Genomic DNA, 18,946 nt, shown 5'->3' with positions numbered 1-18,946 from the left:
CCACAAAACCCTCAGCTTCCTGCTCCGCAGGTAACGTGATTGCAGCTCCTCATTTCTCTACTTTCACTTTCTGCAGTGTTTGCTTGCATTAGGAATGGCTGTATTAAGGTCTTTATTTAAAATATTATTTATTTAGATCTGTTCTCTCTTTCACTGACAGGATGCAAGGTGTTTGTCTAGAGTTGCATCAGCTGATGTTCCAAAGCCAGTCTGTTGTTCATTGCTGCAGAAGTGTCTTGCTGCAGATCCCTAGGCTGTTATTTTGGAGTCAGAGTTGTTGTGTCCATATGTGCAGTTCTTCCTTCAGGAAGAAGTTTCATTGTTGTCACACTTCAGTGTTATCTTCGCTAGCAAGAAAGTGAAGGTTTCTGCCACATAAGTAAATATCCACAACGCTGTTGGAGGCAGCTCTGTCAACCTGCCAAGCTCCTGAAGGCAGCAGCCCTGTGCCCAAATCCCTGGTTGACTCCAGCCTTCAGTGGAGCTGTGCAATGGGGTTTGGTGCATGCTGCCTTCACTCCTTCAAGCACAGCAGCAGAGCAGCAGCTCATTCCTGGCATTCTGTGTGTTTTGTCACTTGAACGACAATGTTGGGCAAGAGTGCCATCACCGTGTGTCTTTCTGAAGAGGGTTTGATGCTGCCAAGCTATTAAAGCTGAAAATTCTGTTGGAAACATCAGTCATTAGACAATGCCTGACATGTCTCAGCAGTGGGAATCAGGGCTTCCTGAGCTTGTCCTGCTACAGGGTATTGCTAATTTGTACTGAATGATTCACAAGTACAAAGCTGGAATTTTTATGAGTGCACAAGATATTTTTTTTTTTTGGTAAGAAAAACATCAGCCCAAAAAGCTGGTGTTCACAGAGCTGTGGTGTGATGTTTAACAAAGCCTCTGAGTGTTCATTAAGTTATTTTGGTGTTGAGAAATTACTAGCCTATGGGTGTTTCTGTTGGATTTCAGCATGAGGAAAGGTTTGAACAAAGTACTGAAAGTGAACCAAAGTTCATTTAAGTAAGCTTTTTTAGATTTTTTGCCTTTTTTTTTGTTTTTTTGGGGTTTTTTTTTATTCCTTGTTATGTGAATTTTCCTTCATTTCTCCCTCTGCAGTTCCTTGGGAAGCAGAGTAATTCAAGTGCTGGGAGGAGAGCTGTGACATGGCTGGAGCACCCCTGGCAGCAGTGGAGGTGTGCTGGGTTGTGTACATCCCTTGTGGCACCGAGGATCTGCTCCCCTGCAGACAGGGAATGGGAACACCCAGCCCCGTTGTGTGCTCATGGGGAGATCTGTGCCGCTGCTGCTCTGCACAGAGTGATGGGAATTCAACAAACTCAGGTTGTGTCTCAATGCAAGTGTCAGGGCAGGTCCTGAGTGACAAGGGGAGAGAGCAGGTGGTAACAGAGCACCAGGCATAGGTGACAGGTTTGTGTCTCTTCTGACAGCCTGCACATAGCTGAGTTGGGTTGGGTTTGTGTTGTTGAACTTGACTTCAAGTCTGAGGGCTTCAATCAAGTGTTGGGTGGGCTCTTGCCAGCCTGGCATGATAGGGTCTGGCACTCACAAGGCAATGAGAGGATGGGATAGGACTGGGGAAACCCAGCAACAGTCCTTAAATACAGAGATCCCATGGCTGACTGAGGAGGGCCTTGAGCTGCAAGTGCTTGGAGGATGAAAGAAAACCTGAAGGAAGGATCTTGTGGCTTTGCTTATCACTCTTTTCATTGATATCTTGGTGCTGTGATGGAAAGCAAAGTGATGTGCTAGATGGACCACTGCAGCTGTTCTTATGCCCTTTGTCTTTGGATATAGCCCTTATCCCTGGAATTAGAACATCTTTTTCTGAAATCCAGATTGGAGAAGTACAAAAATAGATCAGATAGATCTACCTACAGATAACACTTCTAAAGCTTAGCACAAAATTGCCTTGGATTTAGTGTCTAAAAGTTCTCCAAGTGCTTTCAAAGACAACTAAAAGCTTTATAGGCTCTATAGATTTGCAATTTAATTTCTTGCTTAAGCAGCTCTACACACCTCCATTATAATTCAGCAGAGCTAAGCAAAAATGCCCATTGGGAACATGTGTTCCAAGGTGTTCTTAAGATCCAGATCCAAATCTTTCCCAGTGTAACAGTGCAGAAAGAACCTTGCAGCTGAGACCAGTTTTCAGAAGGGCTCAGTTCCTCTCTATGGCTGTGAAGATACTGATCAGATGTTCAGGAGAACAGCACATGTGGGAACTCACCAGCAAGAGACCATTCATGAGAAGCAGATCCACACTTGAAAAATTGGCTTGGTGCATTTTTAGTTATGCATAGATGTCAGGCTGGTAGTATTTGGAAAAAAAAAAAACAAAAAACCCTATGTATTACGAAGTTTTGGATCCAGACATGAAGATATGCTATGTTTGCATTGTGCAAAGGATTATCTCTTGTGGAAATAGTGGTCAAGTGGAAAAGCAGCCCAGTGCTGTGGTCAGAGCATTATCCCTCCCCAGGAGAGTCTGAAGCCTGTTAAAATCCCACTCCAGTATGAGTGTCCTCACTATAGTACGGGTTGGTTCCAAAGTTTTATTTGTTAGTGCTGCTTGAACATTTTCACACACGTACTTTCTCTGCTTATTTTTATTTCTCTTTCTAGTTATTTAACTAGTTGGTGACAGGCAACATGTAACTATTCTTATTCCCCTGCCTCTGGAGGATTTCTTATTCTGTGATTGTGTCACTGTAGGATTCAGTGTGGGTCCAAGGTATTTATTGGAGCCAGTGGGATGCAGGCTGTGATTGGCGTTGCCACTTTGCTGGCCTAAGGTATCTAGAGGGATGATGGAAACATGCTTGTTGCTTTATCCAAAGAAATTAAATCCTTTCCATTGACCTTAAGCAGAGGCCTCAAGGGTAGATTTTTTCCCTTGCTTTTAGTCTGAGTGCAGACTCCTAAAATTAAAAAGAAAAGTAATAAAAAAAACCCTCCCCAGTCCTCCTTCCTGTGGTATGTTTTATAATTGTTGCTGTGCTGTTTCATATTGAAAAAGTATTGGGCATGGCCCTTTGCATAATTTATTATTGTTGTTCACCAGGAGAGGTTCCAGGTGCTGCACAATAAATTTCCCAGGGCAGTGTCACCCTTTGTTCCTGACAGCTGCTCCATGACAGGCTCAGCTCTGCAGGGTTATGCCGTAGCTGCCACGGGCACAGGTTGCAGGAATATTTTGGGTGAAGCAAAGTGCTGCTGTGAGAGCAGACACAGACTCCTGGTCTGGCAGCACCTCCTGTGTGGACAGTTGAGCTCTCCAGCTTCTCTCCAGCATTGTTTCACCAGGCTTGGCACTGGACTGTGACTGTGAGCCATGTGTTAATTCTGCTCTCCAGCTAGAAATTGCCTGAACCCCAGTTTGGGCTGGAAGCTGCTCTTTCATCCTGGTGCTGCACCCTCCTCTGGGCAGGGAGCTTTAACCCTATTTATGCAAATGCTGTTTCCATGCAGGGTAGCATCAGGGATAATATTAAAGGTTACTAGAGGGTTTTGGAGAGTCTGGAGACTTCATTCTCAGGTTTTGCTTCTGGGAGTTTCCAGTCTGAGGGAACTAATCTTAATCCGATTGCAATTTCTTGCCCTCTAAGCTTAACCTACTTTACCAGGCGTGGTGGTGGAGGTATTTATAGATGCTGGAAGTGCTGTGGGATGTAGCCCTTACCCTGCATTGCCAGTCACAGAGGTGGGTGTCTGCTGGTGCAGCTGTGAGCCACCTCCCAGCCCCAAATCATGCAGATGTCTCACTAAAATATTGTCTAGTATGATTGTTTTGCCGTGGAGAGTGTTCATGAAGGCAGTGGCCAGCAATCCTTCCTGTCCAGAGTCCTGGCTGCTCTAGGCTTGGATGTTTGTACTCCCTAGTTGGAAAGCACACTTGTGCCTGTGGGTGAATTATGGCTAAATCCTCTTTCTAATGAGGTGACTCCTAAAAATGAGCATACTTAGTTTACTCCTGCAGTGCAAAATCATCATTTCAGATTTGAATGCTCGCTCTCAGATCATGTGAAATTGAAGGTTTCATTGAAGGACTAAAAATGTCTGTAACAGACAGATGCACTGAAAATATTTGTACCCTTTAAAGTGAATTTCCATACTTGCAGCTCTTAAAACTAGTAAGTCAAACCCAGGCCTTTTCTTTCATCCAGACTCCTCAAATAGATCTGCATGATATGCTGAAGTTCTTCAGGTTTTCTTTCAAAGTTTGACTATTTTTTTCTTGAAAAATAATTTATCTTGAGTGTGAGACTGAAAACCCACTGTAGTCTCAAATTAGTTGTGCTGGTGTTGGAGTAGGTCCATGAGCAAGACTGGGAAGGAAGGAAATAGAAATGCAAGATGGTAGGTTGGAAGGGTCTGTGGGCAGGCAGAGCTGTGCTAACAGCAGCAGGAATAACCAGCTGGAAATCCTGGGAGCTTTTGGGATGTCAGCAACTGCGGGGCTGCAGCTCTGAACGCAGGTAAATGTTCTTTGCTGTCTCTACATCAAAGCAGGCATTTTGTTAGCAGACAAGATACAGCAGTTTGGTTTTTTAAAGCTGTTGGAAGAGCAGAGATCTGTGTTTTTTTTTTTTTTTTTTTTTTTTTTTTTGTTTTTTTTTTGTTTTTTTTTTCATGTCTCACCTTAGAGTTTGCGCTAGCTTTGCTTGGAATTACCTTGGAAGAAATCAGAGCTGATAGTTTTCTGTTAAGAAAATCACCTCAGGCATTGAGCTCTGTTTCCAAATGTAGGTAAATAATCCATTTTCCCCCATTTCCTCTGTCTTTTTGTTGATGTGTTTTAATATTACAAGGGACAGGTAGAAAGACTACATAGTTCATTACAGATCCATTGACTTTCCTTCCTGCTGTTTGCTGTCACAGCTGGTATTTCTGTGCTTGTATCTCTTTTTTTCCTAGTTACAGTAAGGAGAGTGCAGATTTGATTCCTTGTGTATCATCACTCCACAAGCAGAGAGTGACTTCAGCATCTGACCAGAGAGAATATTTACCTGTGCACTGTGACTCACTTGAACCCTGTGACCTGTGCTCACTTGACCTTGCTCGATCAAGAGGTTGATCCTGCAGAGTTGAACAGACTGGAAAGCATTTTTACAGGGATCAGTTTGTACCCTTGCAGGATAGAAACCTTGGGAAATTCCATTAAACTACTGCTGTTTTAAAAATCTTACTGCTTGAAAAGGGAGCATTTTGTTCTGTGTAACCTGAGCATGGGAAGCAGTACTCTTGAGGTGTGGCATGCAGGAATGGTGGTGAGGAAATTTCTAGGAAGAAGTTGGAATTGTTTTCTCCGACAGGAGGTGACTCAGAGGCTTGAAGAAATGGCCAAGGGTGTCCTGGGCCAGCCACAGCGTGTCCAGCAAGAGCAGGAGAGTGACAGTCCCTCTGTGCTGGGCACTGCTGAGGCACCTTGAATCCCTCATGGCAAGACAAACTTTGGGGGGCTGGAGCATGCCCAGAGAAGGGAATGGACCTGGGGATGGGTCTGGAGCTCCAGGAGAGGCTGAGGGAGCTGGGAAGGGGCTCAGCCTGGAGAAAAGGAGGCTCAGGGGGGACCTTGTGGCTCGGCACAGCTCCTGACAGGAGGGGACAGCCAGGAGGGATGGGCTCTGCTCCAGGGAACAGGGACAGGAGGAGAGGGAACAGCCTCAGGTGTGCCAGGAGATATTAGGATATGAGGGATAATTTCTTCAGCTGTCAGGCATTGGAGGGGGCTGCCCAGGGATGTGGGGGAGTCCCACCCCTGGAAGTGTAAAAACGTGTGGATGTGGTGCTTGAGGCCATGGTTTGATGATGAACAAGGTGGTGGTGCTGGAGTGATGGTTGGACTCGCTGATCTTAGAGCTCTTTCTAACCTTAATGGTTTTGTGATTCTGTAAATCATAGATGTCCTAGGTGAAATAAAAATAGTAGTACACAATCTAACTCTGGAGGAATACTTTTGGCCTGCATGAGACCTGCTAGACAGCTGTTTCTTGTTTTGTGAAGGCTGGTTGGCGGTGGTGGTGGTGAAGGGGCCTCAGAGTGATGAGAACTTAACTGCAGAGCCAAGTGCTTGGATTAAATCTGGTGACGGATAGCAGCACATAAATAATGCTGTCCTTGGCCTAGCACCCATTCACCAGTGCAGCAAGGAACAAGGGCTGCTGTGAGCCCAGATTTTATTTGGGCTGTTGTGTAGGTGCTTTTCCCAGTGTCAGTTTTGGCTGCCAAGGGCTGTGCATTTGGGGACACAGGGCATCATTCCTGGACCTCAGTTCCATGCACAGGCCTGGTGGTAGAATGATGACATCCTTTCAAAAATTGTTTTGAGGACACCACCACCACTACCTCTTTAAGGCTGGGATGATTTGCAATAAAGATTGCTATCCTTATGGGTAGATTAACTTATTTACAACCAGAAAGTTATTTTTGGCTGTCTTTTTTCTTCTTGGAGAGCAGCCTAACATAGGACACAATCCTTTTTAGATTCCCTCAAAACATAAAGTAGTACTTACCACTTCTGCTCAGCCATCCTGGTTTCAAATATGGTCTGGACTTGGTATAATCATTAACATACAGCTGAACAAACCCAGTGGTCACAATTGGGAAGACCATAAGTCAAGAAACTGGTGTTAAGCATTACCCTAATTTATGAAGAAGTTACCTATTTCAGAGTTAGTTTTGGTTTCTTCCAAATCATTCTCTCTCCCATAGTCTTTACTGTAAAAGTTCTCAGAGAAGTAGATGTTATAATGGTCGATGATTAGAATTATGTGTTAAGTTAGCAGAACGTTTAAAAGACAATTTATATAGGGTGGATATTTCTGCAGCACATTTTCGGGCAGTTTGGTCACACAGCCTTGGTGGTGGTGGGCATTAGTGAATTCCAGAGGCACCATAACCCCCACCCCTCTTTGTTGTAGTGAGGCAGGGTGCTCTGTAATTAATCTGTGCTTAGCAAAATCACAGCTGAACTCCTGCATCCAAAGGGGCTCTTCTGCCTCCAGTTAGAATGATGTGTCTGCAAGGAATAGAAACATGCATTCAAAAGTCTTTTTCAGGATGAAACTCAAGGTTTGGAGTCCACAGCTGAAGCTGTGGAAGGCTGCTGGGAGCACAGTTTGCTTTGGCTCTCCTCAGACTTTGCTTCATTTGAGTCTGTTGTTTCACTTACAGTACATTTCCATGTGATCTGTGCTGGATGGAAATTCCTGGCATTTCTCAGGATGTTCGTTTTCCCCAGTCACATTCCTTGTTCATCAGCTGAGCAGAAACAAACCATCCTGTTTGCTTCCCAGGGGCAGCCTAAGCTTCTGTATTTGTTGGATTTGTAGAAAATCGAGCTTCAGATGTTGGAGCGACATAATTGAAACTATCCTTAGAAACCTACTGAGGTTGAAATCAATAGACCAATATTTAAGTGAGTTACAAAGTGTCCCTGAGTAAAAACAGGAAGAAACTTGGTGTATAAAGTTCACAAATAGTAAGAATAGGAGCAGTCTGTGGGGAGATTTTCTGATGAAGGTTTGTAGTTAATTGTGTCAATTTTAGTCTTGGACTACATCACGTCCCACGTTCTCCTGAGCTGTATAAACATTGCTGTGAGAAAGGGAAAATCTTCCAACACAACGTAACTGCCCTGGACAGAGGGTTGGGGTTTCAGGCGTGTGAACAAAACAGACTCAAAGGATAACAGAAGAAATCCCTGGGCCATCCTGTGCTTGGAGTTGATATAAAAACATCCCAAGGTGCCCTTTCTCTCTTCAGAGCCATCCCCCAGGCTGTGCATGGCAGGTCGGGCCTCTGTGCCCTGTGGGTGTGCATGGAGGATGCTCAGCCCTGGGGATGGAGTTGGTGGTTGCTGGAGCCCTGGCAGGTGATCCAGGTGCTCCAGCTGTCACAGGAGGTGCTGTGGATGCCTTGCTTTGGCAACTGCCTTGGAATGAGCTGGGGAAGACCTTGGTATGAGAGCTGACTCTGTGTCACCATCCCCGTGTCCTAACATAAGCTGTGATTTGCTAATGTTGTGAAATGCAAAATCTTTTTCTTACAATATGTCATTTTTTTTCTGTTTATTTCCAGATGCTCTCAATATTTTGTGCTGACAAAAAGTTCACTTTATGTTCATTGTCTCCCAGGTAAACGCAAAGCGCTGAAGTTAAATTTTGCAAATCCACCTTTCAAGTCCACAGCAAGATTTACTCTAAATACTTCTGGAGTTCCTTTCCAAAATCCACACATGTGAGTATAAAGCCAATGGCACAACTAGTGGAACAACTTTGAAATGAATTAGCCAACACCCAGTGTTAGTTAAATGCAATTTGATTAGTCCAGTTATTTGTCAGTTGTTTAAATCTCTCAGTTTTGAGTCACTGTAAAATATTTTTTCCCAGAATTAAAAAAAAGGTTAAATTGGGATCTTCTTGGTTTACACTGGAGCTAATGCCTTCCAGAATTGATTGAATTGAGTATTGTAGCTGATAATGCTAGATACACCTATAATTAATGTCTAGACTGATTCACTGTTGTTTTCCTATATCTTTATTCAACTTATTACCTTTTGTTAGAATTTCTTGTTTCTGTGTTACTTGTGAAAGTCATAACTGTGATAGAATTGTTTTCAGCACTAAAACAGACAAAGGTTGAGGATTATTATTTTAGCAGCAGGGAGATGTTAGGGGAGTTATGCAGAGCTTAGGTCTCAGTGAGTTTTCTAGCCAGTTTAGCCCTCGGGTATCCCTGTCCAAAGTCTGAGAGCAAGTGTGGCACAGAGCTGTTCCTGCCTCCAGTAAATACCAAAAAGCACCAAAAAGATCAGCTTTGTATCCTCAGATCCACCAATCTAGCTGGACAGTGCTGCTCTGCAGACAGTCCCTGTGGCAGATGCAGCAAGCATGCAAAAGATGTCCCACATTTTTCTTCTCTAAGGTCTCAGGAGTTTTGTCAGTGTCAAATCTCAGAAACTGCACCTGCAGCCTCTCTGCTGCCTGGGCTCTCTGGAGTGTCCCTGTCATAGGCTGCTCCTGCTTGGCTCTGCATGTCACTGCCTCTCTCCTGGAGCTCAGTGCTTTCTGCTTCCCCAACTGGGCTCTGTTCCTGGGAGCTTTGGGGATTTTCAAACAAGCTTTTACCAAATTAGGAACATGTTTCTGATGAGTTATTGATGGTAATTGCAATGTAGAGAAATTTTATAGAGTACTTCAGATTATTCTTAAAATCTTGAGTGACCTGTCCAGCAAGTCCTCCTCTTTCCTTCTCTCTCCTCTCTGAAATAGAGTATTTTTATTGGTTATAGAGCTCACATTTAGATACTCACTTTTTCTGTCTCATCACATCATCAAACTCTTGTTAAGATTTTCTGCAAAACCCCTTCTGGGGCTCTTTCATTTCTCTGACCTTGTTAGTCCATTAAATAAAGGACTTAGTCACAACTAGTGAGTCTCTACCATCAGCCATCTATAGGGATTTGATTTTTCTGTGCTTATCTGTGCAGATTTCTGTCTTCTGGAAGTCACAGTGGCTCCTGTCTAGCACAGAAGAGCTTTTGTTGTTAGTCTGTGACATCTTAAGTTTCATTTTGTGCAAGTGATTGTCAACACTGTCCAAGACAGGTGCTGCTCTTTCTCTGTGGGAGTTGCAGTTGTTGGCAGGGGTTGGATCCTGGGCTGGTTGATGGTGTTACTGGGTCTGAAGGCTTGCAGGTGTTCTGCGTTGGATGTGATAGCTGTTCACGTGCCAGAATTGATGGTGATGTGTCTGTGCTAAAGCTTTCTTGGGAGGCTGCAAGCTGTAATGGCCATTTCTGTTTGGAAGAGATGGATGTTGTTAGCTTGGTTGCTTTCTCTGTGGTGAGGCTGGCTGAGCTTGGATGCAGCAAATTGTCCTTGTGTCCTTTGTGTCCCTAGCTGTTCCTCAAAAGGAGTGTTGACATCTTCTCATTGCACGCTTCTGTCAGGTGTTTGTCTGGCAGCTGATGTATCTCCGTCTCCTGCCTTCTTCCCTGAGTTGCTGGAATGACTTTTTCCTCACTAGGCTAGAAACCTTTCCTAGGCTTTGGATTTGAGCTGGATATTTCAGACCTCCTCGCCCAGACAAGTTCCTGATGCAGAGTGTGTTTCTGTTCACCAAGCCTGGTGGAGCTGAACAGCCTGGGTGTCCTCCCGAAATGAGCACTGGCTCCACACTGCTGGGGACTGTCCTGGACAGGCCCTGTTGGTCCAGATGGGTGGATCTGAAGATACAGAGAGGTTAATTTCTCACATGAAATTTGGGGTTCTGTGGTTTGGATCCACCAGTCCAGGGGTGTCCAGTTGCTTCTGCCTGAGAGGGTGTGTTGAGCAGCAGAAAGTGAGGCAGGGCTTTGGAAGGAAGGTCCAGTTCTGTGGTTGCATGTGATGGAGGAGGTGTGTCTTGTTCAGCTGGAACTGCTGCCACCAAATCTTCTTGAGAAGTGCAAAGAGATTTTCATCTAGGCATGATATGTTTACTGCCTGTCTGTAGGGCATCCAGCAGAGTTGTAGACATAATTTTACATGTGACCTGTACAGGGTAAGGCAAAATAGAGCCTCAGTTACAGGCAGTAATTGGGGAATATAGTTCATACTTGAAAAGATGCAGTCTAGAGCAGAGGTCAGAGTTTTACTGGTGGAGGGATGCAGTCTAGAGAAGAGATAAGAGTTTTACTGGTGGCTGATGCCTGGTCAGTCAGTGAGGCTGTGTGATTACCACACTGTGCAGGCTGGGGAGCAGTCGAGGCTGTGGAGACCTGCCAGGTTAGCCCACGGCTCCTGTGAGTTCAGGCTGACTTTGTCACTTAGAGCAGATTAACAGCTGCTAACTTTGTTTTCCCTGCAGCAGACGTTGCAGAGGCTGGAGGACACAAGCCGTGGTTAGGGTGAGCTCTTCAAATTCCAATCCATTATACCAACTGGAAAGCATCCCACCTTTTACCTCATCTGTCTTGTGTCCAAGTAGGATTTAGGTCACAAACAAAATTAGATTACTCCGTTATCTATGTGGAAGCTTTACAGAGCTGCTTGCAGCTGGTTGCCTTTGCTAAAAGGAAATTCAGATCACACTAACAGGAGTGATGTGGTGAGGTGTGACTGTGGCTGTGCATGGCAGGATTTCTGGCTGGGCTGTGCTGCCCATTGCTCTTGAAAACAAGATGGAAACCATTTGGTTGTAGATGGGATTTTTGGTTGTCTAGAAAGCTTTGTATTCTTGTAGAGTGATACCTGGATGTTGAGGATTTAGATTGACCTGCTAGGAAATGGGCAAGCACAGAGAATGGTGTTTGGCACATGCTTGACAGCATGCTGCTTCTTGAGTGTTCTGTCTCTTGACTCTCAGAGTTGCCACCTCTTGAGAACCTGATTACCAGAGCATTGCAGGTTCACCTGAAAAAGTGACAAAATGAGCTAATCTCTCTTACTGTACAAATTTCATGTTTGAAGTGTCTGGTGTCCAGTTGAACTCCACAGTCTCCCTGTAGCTTGTGAGTGGCTTCATGGATTTATTGGGACTTAAGCTTTCCAGAGCTGCCCTGCGTGGAGCTTCTCCTTGTGACACCTGGGAGAGTCACACACTTTGCAGAGAGCTGCCCCAAGAGTGTGTTGGATTCTTCAAAAGCCAGTGGAGGTCCAGTTGCACATCAGACTGTGCTGCTTCCTTTTTTTCTGTATAGTTCAGGGACTGTTATTACTGGAAAGGTTTTTTTCTGGCTGTTCCAAAGCCTCTCTGAGGTGTCAGTTGCTCTTTTAATCTCCTCTTAGGCTTTCCCATACCCTTCTGGCATGTGGGGTCAGGCTCTGTAGCTGCATAGCCTGCAGCTGGTGGAATTTTTTAGGAAGTAACCTGAGAGAGTTCCTACCATTTTTGAAACAAAACCCCAAAACCTAGACCCCAAAGGGGAATATCCTAAACTGGCATGCTCCCTACTACTGGTGTGAATTTTCCTTAAATATTTCTCTCTTCCTCATTTCTGTAATTGTCACTTCACATCTTTATTATTACTGATTTCTGTTACCTTTCTGCTGTGTGATACCTTCCTGTGGCAGGGAGTGCTGCCTGGAAGCCTTGGAGGCAGAATTCAGAGTCAAAGGTACCAAGAATTTGATTTTTTTTCTGTAACTGATTCTGTCTCGCTTCCTGAAAGTTGCAGAATCTGGATGTAATCACTTGTATTTTCAAGTCAGCACAAGTAAAATGCAAACTCCAAGGCCTCAGCAGAGACATCTCAATGTCTGAGGAAGCCTGTGGAAACCAGGCTTTCACTTCTCATACAAACATCGCTGTCGGTTCAGTGCTGGAACAATGTTTCTTCCGTAATTTTTTCAGGAGCATTTTTTGCAAATTGATGTATTTTGCCTTGTATTTAGCCTTCCTCTTCCTTCCAAGATTTTACAAGTTCATTTGGCCAGTGATCTCTGCATGACAGAGATTATGTGGTTTGTAACACACTTGAGTATCTCTGGCTTTTAGCAGGTCACTGCTTCAGAGAAGGTGCTGCCAGAGTCAGTGTGGGATTTTCACTGAATGTGCTGCTTTAAGATCTGTTTTATCCTTTATTTTTTAACTTTCTAAGTTTTTGGTATTTCTTAAGTGTAGATCCGCTTTGCAAGTGAGCTTTTTGCTGTCTGCAGCTTCCAAATTAAACTTTTCTAGCAGCTTCCACATCCCTTGGAGCTTCACTGCCCTGGTAGGATTGTTCTCTTCTTTCTGTAAGGGTTTAATATCCCAGCACTCCGCTTCTGACTTTAGACCTTCTATGTCTGGTACCAAAATTTGCACCTTGTGTTTCTCCATTCAGCTAACTCACATGAATTTTTTAAGGGTGCTGAGCACCTGCCTTCCTGCCACACTGCAGGGACCTGGGCTCCTCAGAACTTCTGGAAACTGGTGAGCCACCCTTGGGTGGCTAAATCAAATCCAGCCTGATGTTACATAATGACCTGACTCCCATGGGTTCCAAGTGCTTCACGGGTGCTGAGTGATTGAGCTGTGCAATTATAAATTACATAAAAATTATATATAAATTATAAATGCACAAATCTCTGCATTCCCCATCCTGTGGATGGGAAGCTGGGAGATGCTGTCTTTTGGAAGAGGTAGAAGCTAGACCAGAAGCTTGTGATAGAGAGTTCAACAGGGATCTCTGGTCTGTGATCCACAGGTAGCTCTCTGTGTTAGCTGTCCCATCTGGGCATGGTTGGGAGCTGCTGTCCTGGTTCTTGTGCACACAGCCATGGTCAGAGATGCTCATTTGGGGGCAGAATTTGGATCTTGCAGCCTCAACCCTCTCGTTGTGATGCATAACAGGACCTGCACCCAGGGCTGGGGGTTGGCCTGTCCCCTCCTTGGTGGGAAGAGCAATGATGGGTGAGAGGATGGTGATGGTGGCAAGTCACCTTCCAAACACTGAGACCTGGCCTGTCCTGCCCAGACAGGGACAGCAGCTGGGTACTGGAGTGGCAGAGAGAACCCAACACCTTTGGAGTGGTGCCAAAGGTGTTGGGTTATCCAAGGTGAGAGAGCCTGGAGGCTTCTGTGCCTGTCCCTGTGGGCCCTCATGGCAACACAGCCATCCTTGGCCACCAAGCTGGGACACAGATGTCTCACACACCAAGGCATGAACGTCCTGCAGCTCCTAATTCTAGGTGAGATGGCTGATGCTTGGGCTGCCTCCTCAGGGCTGTTCTCCATGGCATGTTGGGCAGAAGAAGGTGGGATGGGGTAGTGGCAGAGCTGTGTTACCTGTAAGGGTATTTTTAAGTGTTGTCCTCACTTTTCCAGGGACATTAAGGTGGTGTCTGGGGTAAGTCACTCAAGAGTGTTGAGTTGACTACAAGATTTTTTCCTACTGAGTTGAGTGGTGTGGATGGGAGTGAAGTATGCTACGTCAGTGGGAATGAGAAAGGTAGAGCAGTGAGCTGGAAATGTTCATTTTCAAACTGAACTTGACTTCATTGAACATGAAATCTGCATCAGTGTGGCCTGCTGGGACACAGAGTGATTGGACAGAAGAGCAAAGCTGCGGATGTCTCCTTTGGGTAGGAGTTTACTGTAGACTTTCTTTCTCATGCCTGGCTTTTGGTGAGCTGTGTCCTCCCAAAACAATGAGGAGGTGTCCTCCCCTTCATCCCGCTGGCTTATTTCAAAGCAGGGAGAGTAGGTGGAGGAGTTTCAGAGTTGATATCAGCTCTTACCTTCACGCTGTTGTCTTACCAGAAGCAAAATTTTCTCCCCTTCTTTCCTTCCCTTTATTTTGAGGTGCTGCATCCACCCCCCAGGACAGCTGCATACATGCTGGCTTCCTATGCAGAACATGCTGGTGTTTGGAGAGGAAAATGGGATGAAGCAGAATGTTACGTGTAACATCTCTGAATACATGTGTATAAATATATTTGTGTGAACACGCTGGTTTGGTCTCCAGCCATTTTTTGGATAAATATCTTGTATTTACAAGTAGCAAAGTAGAACATGGCTTATGCATTGGGCTGAGCTTGGTGCCTGTGTGTCCCTGCTGTGTTGAGCAGCTGGTGGAGCTGGGCTCTGACCCTGAGGGGCTGTCAGTGTCACTTAATCTGAGAGGGTCAGGCATGGACCACCACAGTTCGTATCTGATTGGACTCCAACCCTTTGACTCCAGCTGGAAAACCGTGTACCTGCAGGAAACCCCTATAAAACCAGCTCTCGGAATCAACTCTGCTCATTGCTACTTTGTGTACTTGGGATCCCACTTTTCATCAGAGCAGGATGGGCACATCCTTTATCTCTTCAGACTTTAATCACCACCTCATAGTAAAATGTCTTTTGTTTTACCCTGGTTATGGAAAAGTGTGTCATCTCTTCTGCTTTGTGGGCTCAAACTGAAGGAATCACTCATTGCTTTTATCTTCTGTACACACTGAGGAATGGAGAATAAAGAGAGAAGAGTCTTCAGATTCAAAGACTGCATTGACCCCACGGGTCTTGGTCGACAACTTCTGTCCTCATTCTTTGCACAAATGAGTGACTTCCAGCATGTGCCTTGCAGGACTTTGGGTCTGAACGGACAGGATGCAGAGTGGTGATTAACTCTTGTCAGTTGTAGGGCTCTGGAGGGAATAAATAAGGATGTAGTTGTTCAATTCCTTCAGACTTATTTGGGGGAGGGTATCTGATGAATGGCAAGACCACCAGTCCTAGATTGGTGGATTCAGGATGGAAGCTTGATTTTTAATTTTTTTTTAAGGGAAAAGAAGTTGTTAGATCTGCCTTGGCACAAGAAAAGCAGAGCAGGGATGGTCAATGTGCCTCGAGGGAAGTAGCATGTCACTAACATACAGGTATTTGGCTAATATGTTAATAATGCCTGTTTCTAATTGTAGTAATAATACAGTTGGAAATAATAATCCTCATTGCTGTAAGAAAACAAAACCAAATTGCTTATGACTTAATCTGTTAAAACGAGTTCAAATCATCGGGTGCCACTTTGCCCCCAAGGAGGGGAGGTAGCTTAGGTGGAAATTGGAAGAAAAAGACCTGGCTGTGATTTGTGCTGCTGAGTGCCCAGTGGGCAGTGTGACTAGCTGAGTATTGTGTTGTACGTTATTGTGTCATGTGATAACAGCACCATGTTTTCCTGTCATTTCCACAACTTTTCCTGGCTGAAGTGACACACAAGCAACCCTGGGTAGTAATCACATTGTCCCGTTCAGTTTCAAAAGGAGAGAAGCGGACCTCATCCAGAAACTTTCCAGCAGGCTACAGTAAGCTTTCCTGTCTGTTAGCCATTGTCAAATCTTCTCCATCCCGCAAAAATGGCATCTCTTAAAGTAATGAAATTGTCTCAGAAATAGTGTCATTCCATCGGGTGATTGCTGTGTAATAATGGTTTTGCAAACTATTTATGGTCTGTATTGAAGTTATTTTGTTGATTCTTATGGCTGTGCTCGTGTCTGTTTGCTGTTCTCTCTCAGGGAACCCAGGAGAGGAAATAAAAAGGATCAGCATTCTCAGAAGAGTTGTTTAAATTAAATAGCTCAGAGTTTTCCAGTGTTATCCTGAAGTTCTTGAATCCAGTTTAAGCTTAGAAATGCCAGCAATGGTGGGTTCAGTGAATGTGCTGCAGTCTGGCTCGTGGCTGAGTCAAAATGAGTTTGAGGTTAATGAGCTCAGTTAAATTCGGCTCAGTCTTCACCACTATGGGTGGAGAGGTTTCCTTCATGGAAGGGCAGGGTTAATCAAAATCCATTGTAACTCAGTATTTTACATGGGGAGCTTAATACAAAATAGTGACATTTTAAAAGCCTCAGCCAAGCCCCATTGAAGCCAGGGAGACTCTGAGCACATGCTGGGCTGAGACTTGTGGATTCTGGAAGGGCTGTGCCATCTTCCACTTTTTGTTTCTATCTTAACGTTTTGGAGGAGCATAAAAAGCCAGAGCAGTGCTAGGGAGAATTTCAGCCTCTTGGTCACAAGGAAAGGGAGCAAACGTGCTTTGCTTTAATCTGGGTAGGTCACAGGTGCAAAACTATTTCTTTCCTTTGCCACATTTTCTGTATCTCTTCTTCATGTCTAGGAATCTGTTCCTGAATATAATGAAGCCTCAGGACAGCTTACATGGATCAGAGCAAACCCAAATTAGTTCTACCCCTCTTGCAAAGGTGCTGTTTATGAAAAGCAATAATTTCTTCTTGTGAGAATCCAAAGACTTTGTGATAGCACCAACATTTCCACCCCTCTAGGGAAAAAAGGGAACATTTCTTCTGGAGACCTTTTCTAGTGAAATTCAAACTAGAGTTGATATGGTTTTAGCATTGACCTACAGGATCTAAAAAGGTTTTAGAAATGACACAGACTTTGAGATAGAAGAAACAAAGCTCTCCAAAATCTCTCCATCTGTCTGAGAGTCCTGGTAGGAACATGTCAGCCACAGTCCTAAACCGTGTTTGTACTCTGAAGTTTCACAGTGTCATTTGAACCCTGCAGTTTGCCTGGAAGCTTTTTTGTTAGGGTTTACATTTTAGCTTTGGCTGATGGACCACAAATCAGTTTTTATAATGTCAGCCTTTTTATCAAGCTTGTGGAGAAGAAGAATATATTCTCATTAACCCTAGTGAAAATAGGAGCTTTAGTGAGACACTTCTGAGCAGAATCCAGCACCAGGCAGGCTTGGGAAGCACAGCTGGTTTGCTTGGATCTTTTTGCTTCTGCAGATTTTATTCATGTCAGCTGTACCATCGAATATGTCAGCTTTTGGGCTCCTTTGAGTCCTGCAGAGCTCTCAGCAAAGTGAAACAGAGGAGATAGGCTGCTACCTACGTCTTTTTGGCCTTGCTTCATGTCTGTTGACTTTCAATTTTGCTTAAAAAACCCCACCACCTTTTCTCTGCTTCTTTCAACAGTCATTCTTTTTCGTGCCAAGGAAATGCTTGTTTTTAAAAGTTGTGACCTCCCTGCAGCTGGTTGTTAACAGCAGGGCTCAGGAAACTTTCACAGCCTGTCTGGGAGCTTCCCAAGGTGTCTGTGGGTCTCCACAGGAGACTTTGGGGTCCTGTGGCCATCACAGACCTTCCCATGTGTGTCCAGCTGTGCAGCTTGTGGCGAGCAGCCTCGTGGCCGTGCCTGGCCCGGCGGTGCCTGGCGCCAGCGCCCGCCCGCCTCCTGCCAAGCTGGACACAGCTCTGACAAAGGACAACTGTTTGGAGGAGTTGTTGTCTTGCTTGGTGCTCCTAATCCCTGGAATAACTGCTGTGACAAGCATAGTAACCATCTGCAGTGAGGCTGACACGTTGGTGCCTTTCAAGTGCAAGGATCGCAGCCACCTCCTCAGCCCCTTTTTTCTTGGCTTTTCAAAAATTTTCAAAAGCAAGATGGGGAGTTGGAAGCTCAAGCCCTGGATGAGTTGTCCGGAGCTGTAGTCACTCTAAGGTGACTTTTGGGAATGCTACTTTTAACTGTTTGAAGAGTATCTGGCCCACTTCAGCTATTTATATTATTTTTTTAATTCTATATGAAGCCCCTGAAGTCCATCTTGCACATTCTGGGCATTTGGAGCCTATATGTCCAATTTTGCCCAACATTCCCAGCCTTAGAGAAGGTTGGATTGCAGAGTTTAAAAACAAAATGGTGGGAGAAGGTACATGTCTGCTGACTTTTGTGCAAACTCTGATGTGCACTAACCCCAGGGACTGGGCACTATTTTTTACCTTCACTAGACCCTGGGCTGTGTGGTTGTCCTGCTATTCTCTGCAGCAGGCTGCTGTGGTATCCAGAGCACCAGGATGTAGTGCAGGCTTTAGGCAGGCTTTTTTGCATTTGGAGGCATGTCCACCCTATGGATTTATGTCCTCATATATCTGCAGCAGTACAAACATACAGATAGATGTCCTGCACTAGCAATTTAGTTTTTATTGCCTCAGATTTACATAAAAAAATTCCAATTTAGATGAATGCAGAGTCTGTGTTCTAGATTTGCATTTTTGGCATGGTAATCCTTTGGGATTTTGATTTACACTGAAAAATTTCTTGTAAGTGTAGTTTTTTTGACGTTAAAAGCAATTATTGCATTCCAGTTATGACTCTTGATGTGGGCCATGCTGCTTAAAGGAAAACTGCCCTGCTTGCATATGACAAATCAGCTAAATGAGCAAAACCTCTATTCAAGTTTCTGTCACTCTGTCAAACTGGTAATTTGGTTATTTGACCATTTCCCTGGGTATTTGAGAAGAGTTAAGCAGGAGCTGTGGTTGTGAGACAGGGCAGATGGCATCATAAATACATAATGGAAATGAAGCCAAGCTCCAAGAGGGGAGGGTTTGGGGCTGGATGGTCATGGTCTGTCTGGATCCAAAGCCCTGGAGAGCAGCAGAGCCCTCGGTGCAGCCCTGGGGAGGAGGGGATGTTCCTCAGCTCCCACCTTTTTCCTGGCAGCTGGAGGCACCATCCTG

The 18,946-nt window shown here is 44.8% G+C and overlaps 1 protein-coding gene across 2 annotated transcripts in view; it reads left to right on the top strand.

The window, feature by feature from the left end:
* MAP2K4 (mitogen-activated protein kinase kinase 4) overlaps positions 1 to 18,946 on the top strand; it is a 60,505-nt gene that overhangs the window by 14,571 nt on the left and 26,988 nt on the right. Inside the window, exons 2-3 of one of the 2 annotated variants that reach the window (XM_053994906.1) lie at positions 8,150 to 8,252; positions 15,668 to 15,763. In XM_053994906.1, coding sequence (XP_053850881.1) covers positions 8,150 to 8,252; positions 15,668 to 15,763 — 199 coding nt within the window. The remainder of the gene's footprint in view (positions 1 to 8,149; positions 8,253 to 15,667; positions 15,764 to 18,946) is intronic. The other variant, XM_053994907.1, reaches the window with a different exon arrangement.

The sequence above is a fragment of the Vidua macroura genome, chromosome 19, assembly GCF_024509145.1.
Source record: "Vidua macroura isolate BioBank_ID:100142 chromosome 19, ASM2450914v1, whole genome shotgun sequence".
Lineage (NCBI taxonomy): Eukaryota > Metazoa > Chordata > Aves > Passeriformes > Viduidae > Vidua > Vidua macroura.
Note: the sequence above shows the minus strand (reverse complement) of the source record. Positions and strands in the feature narration are given on the sequence as shown.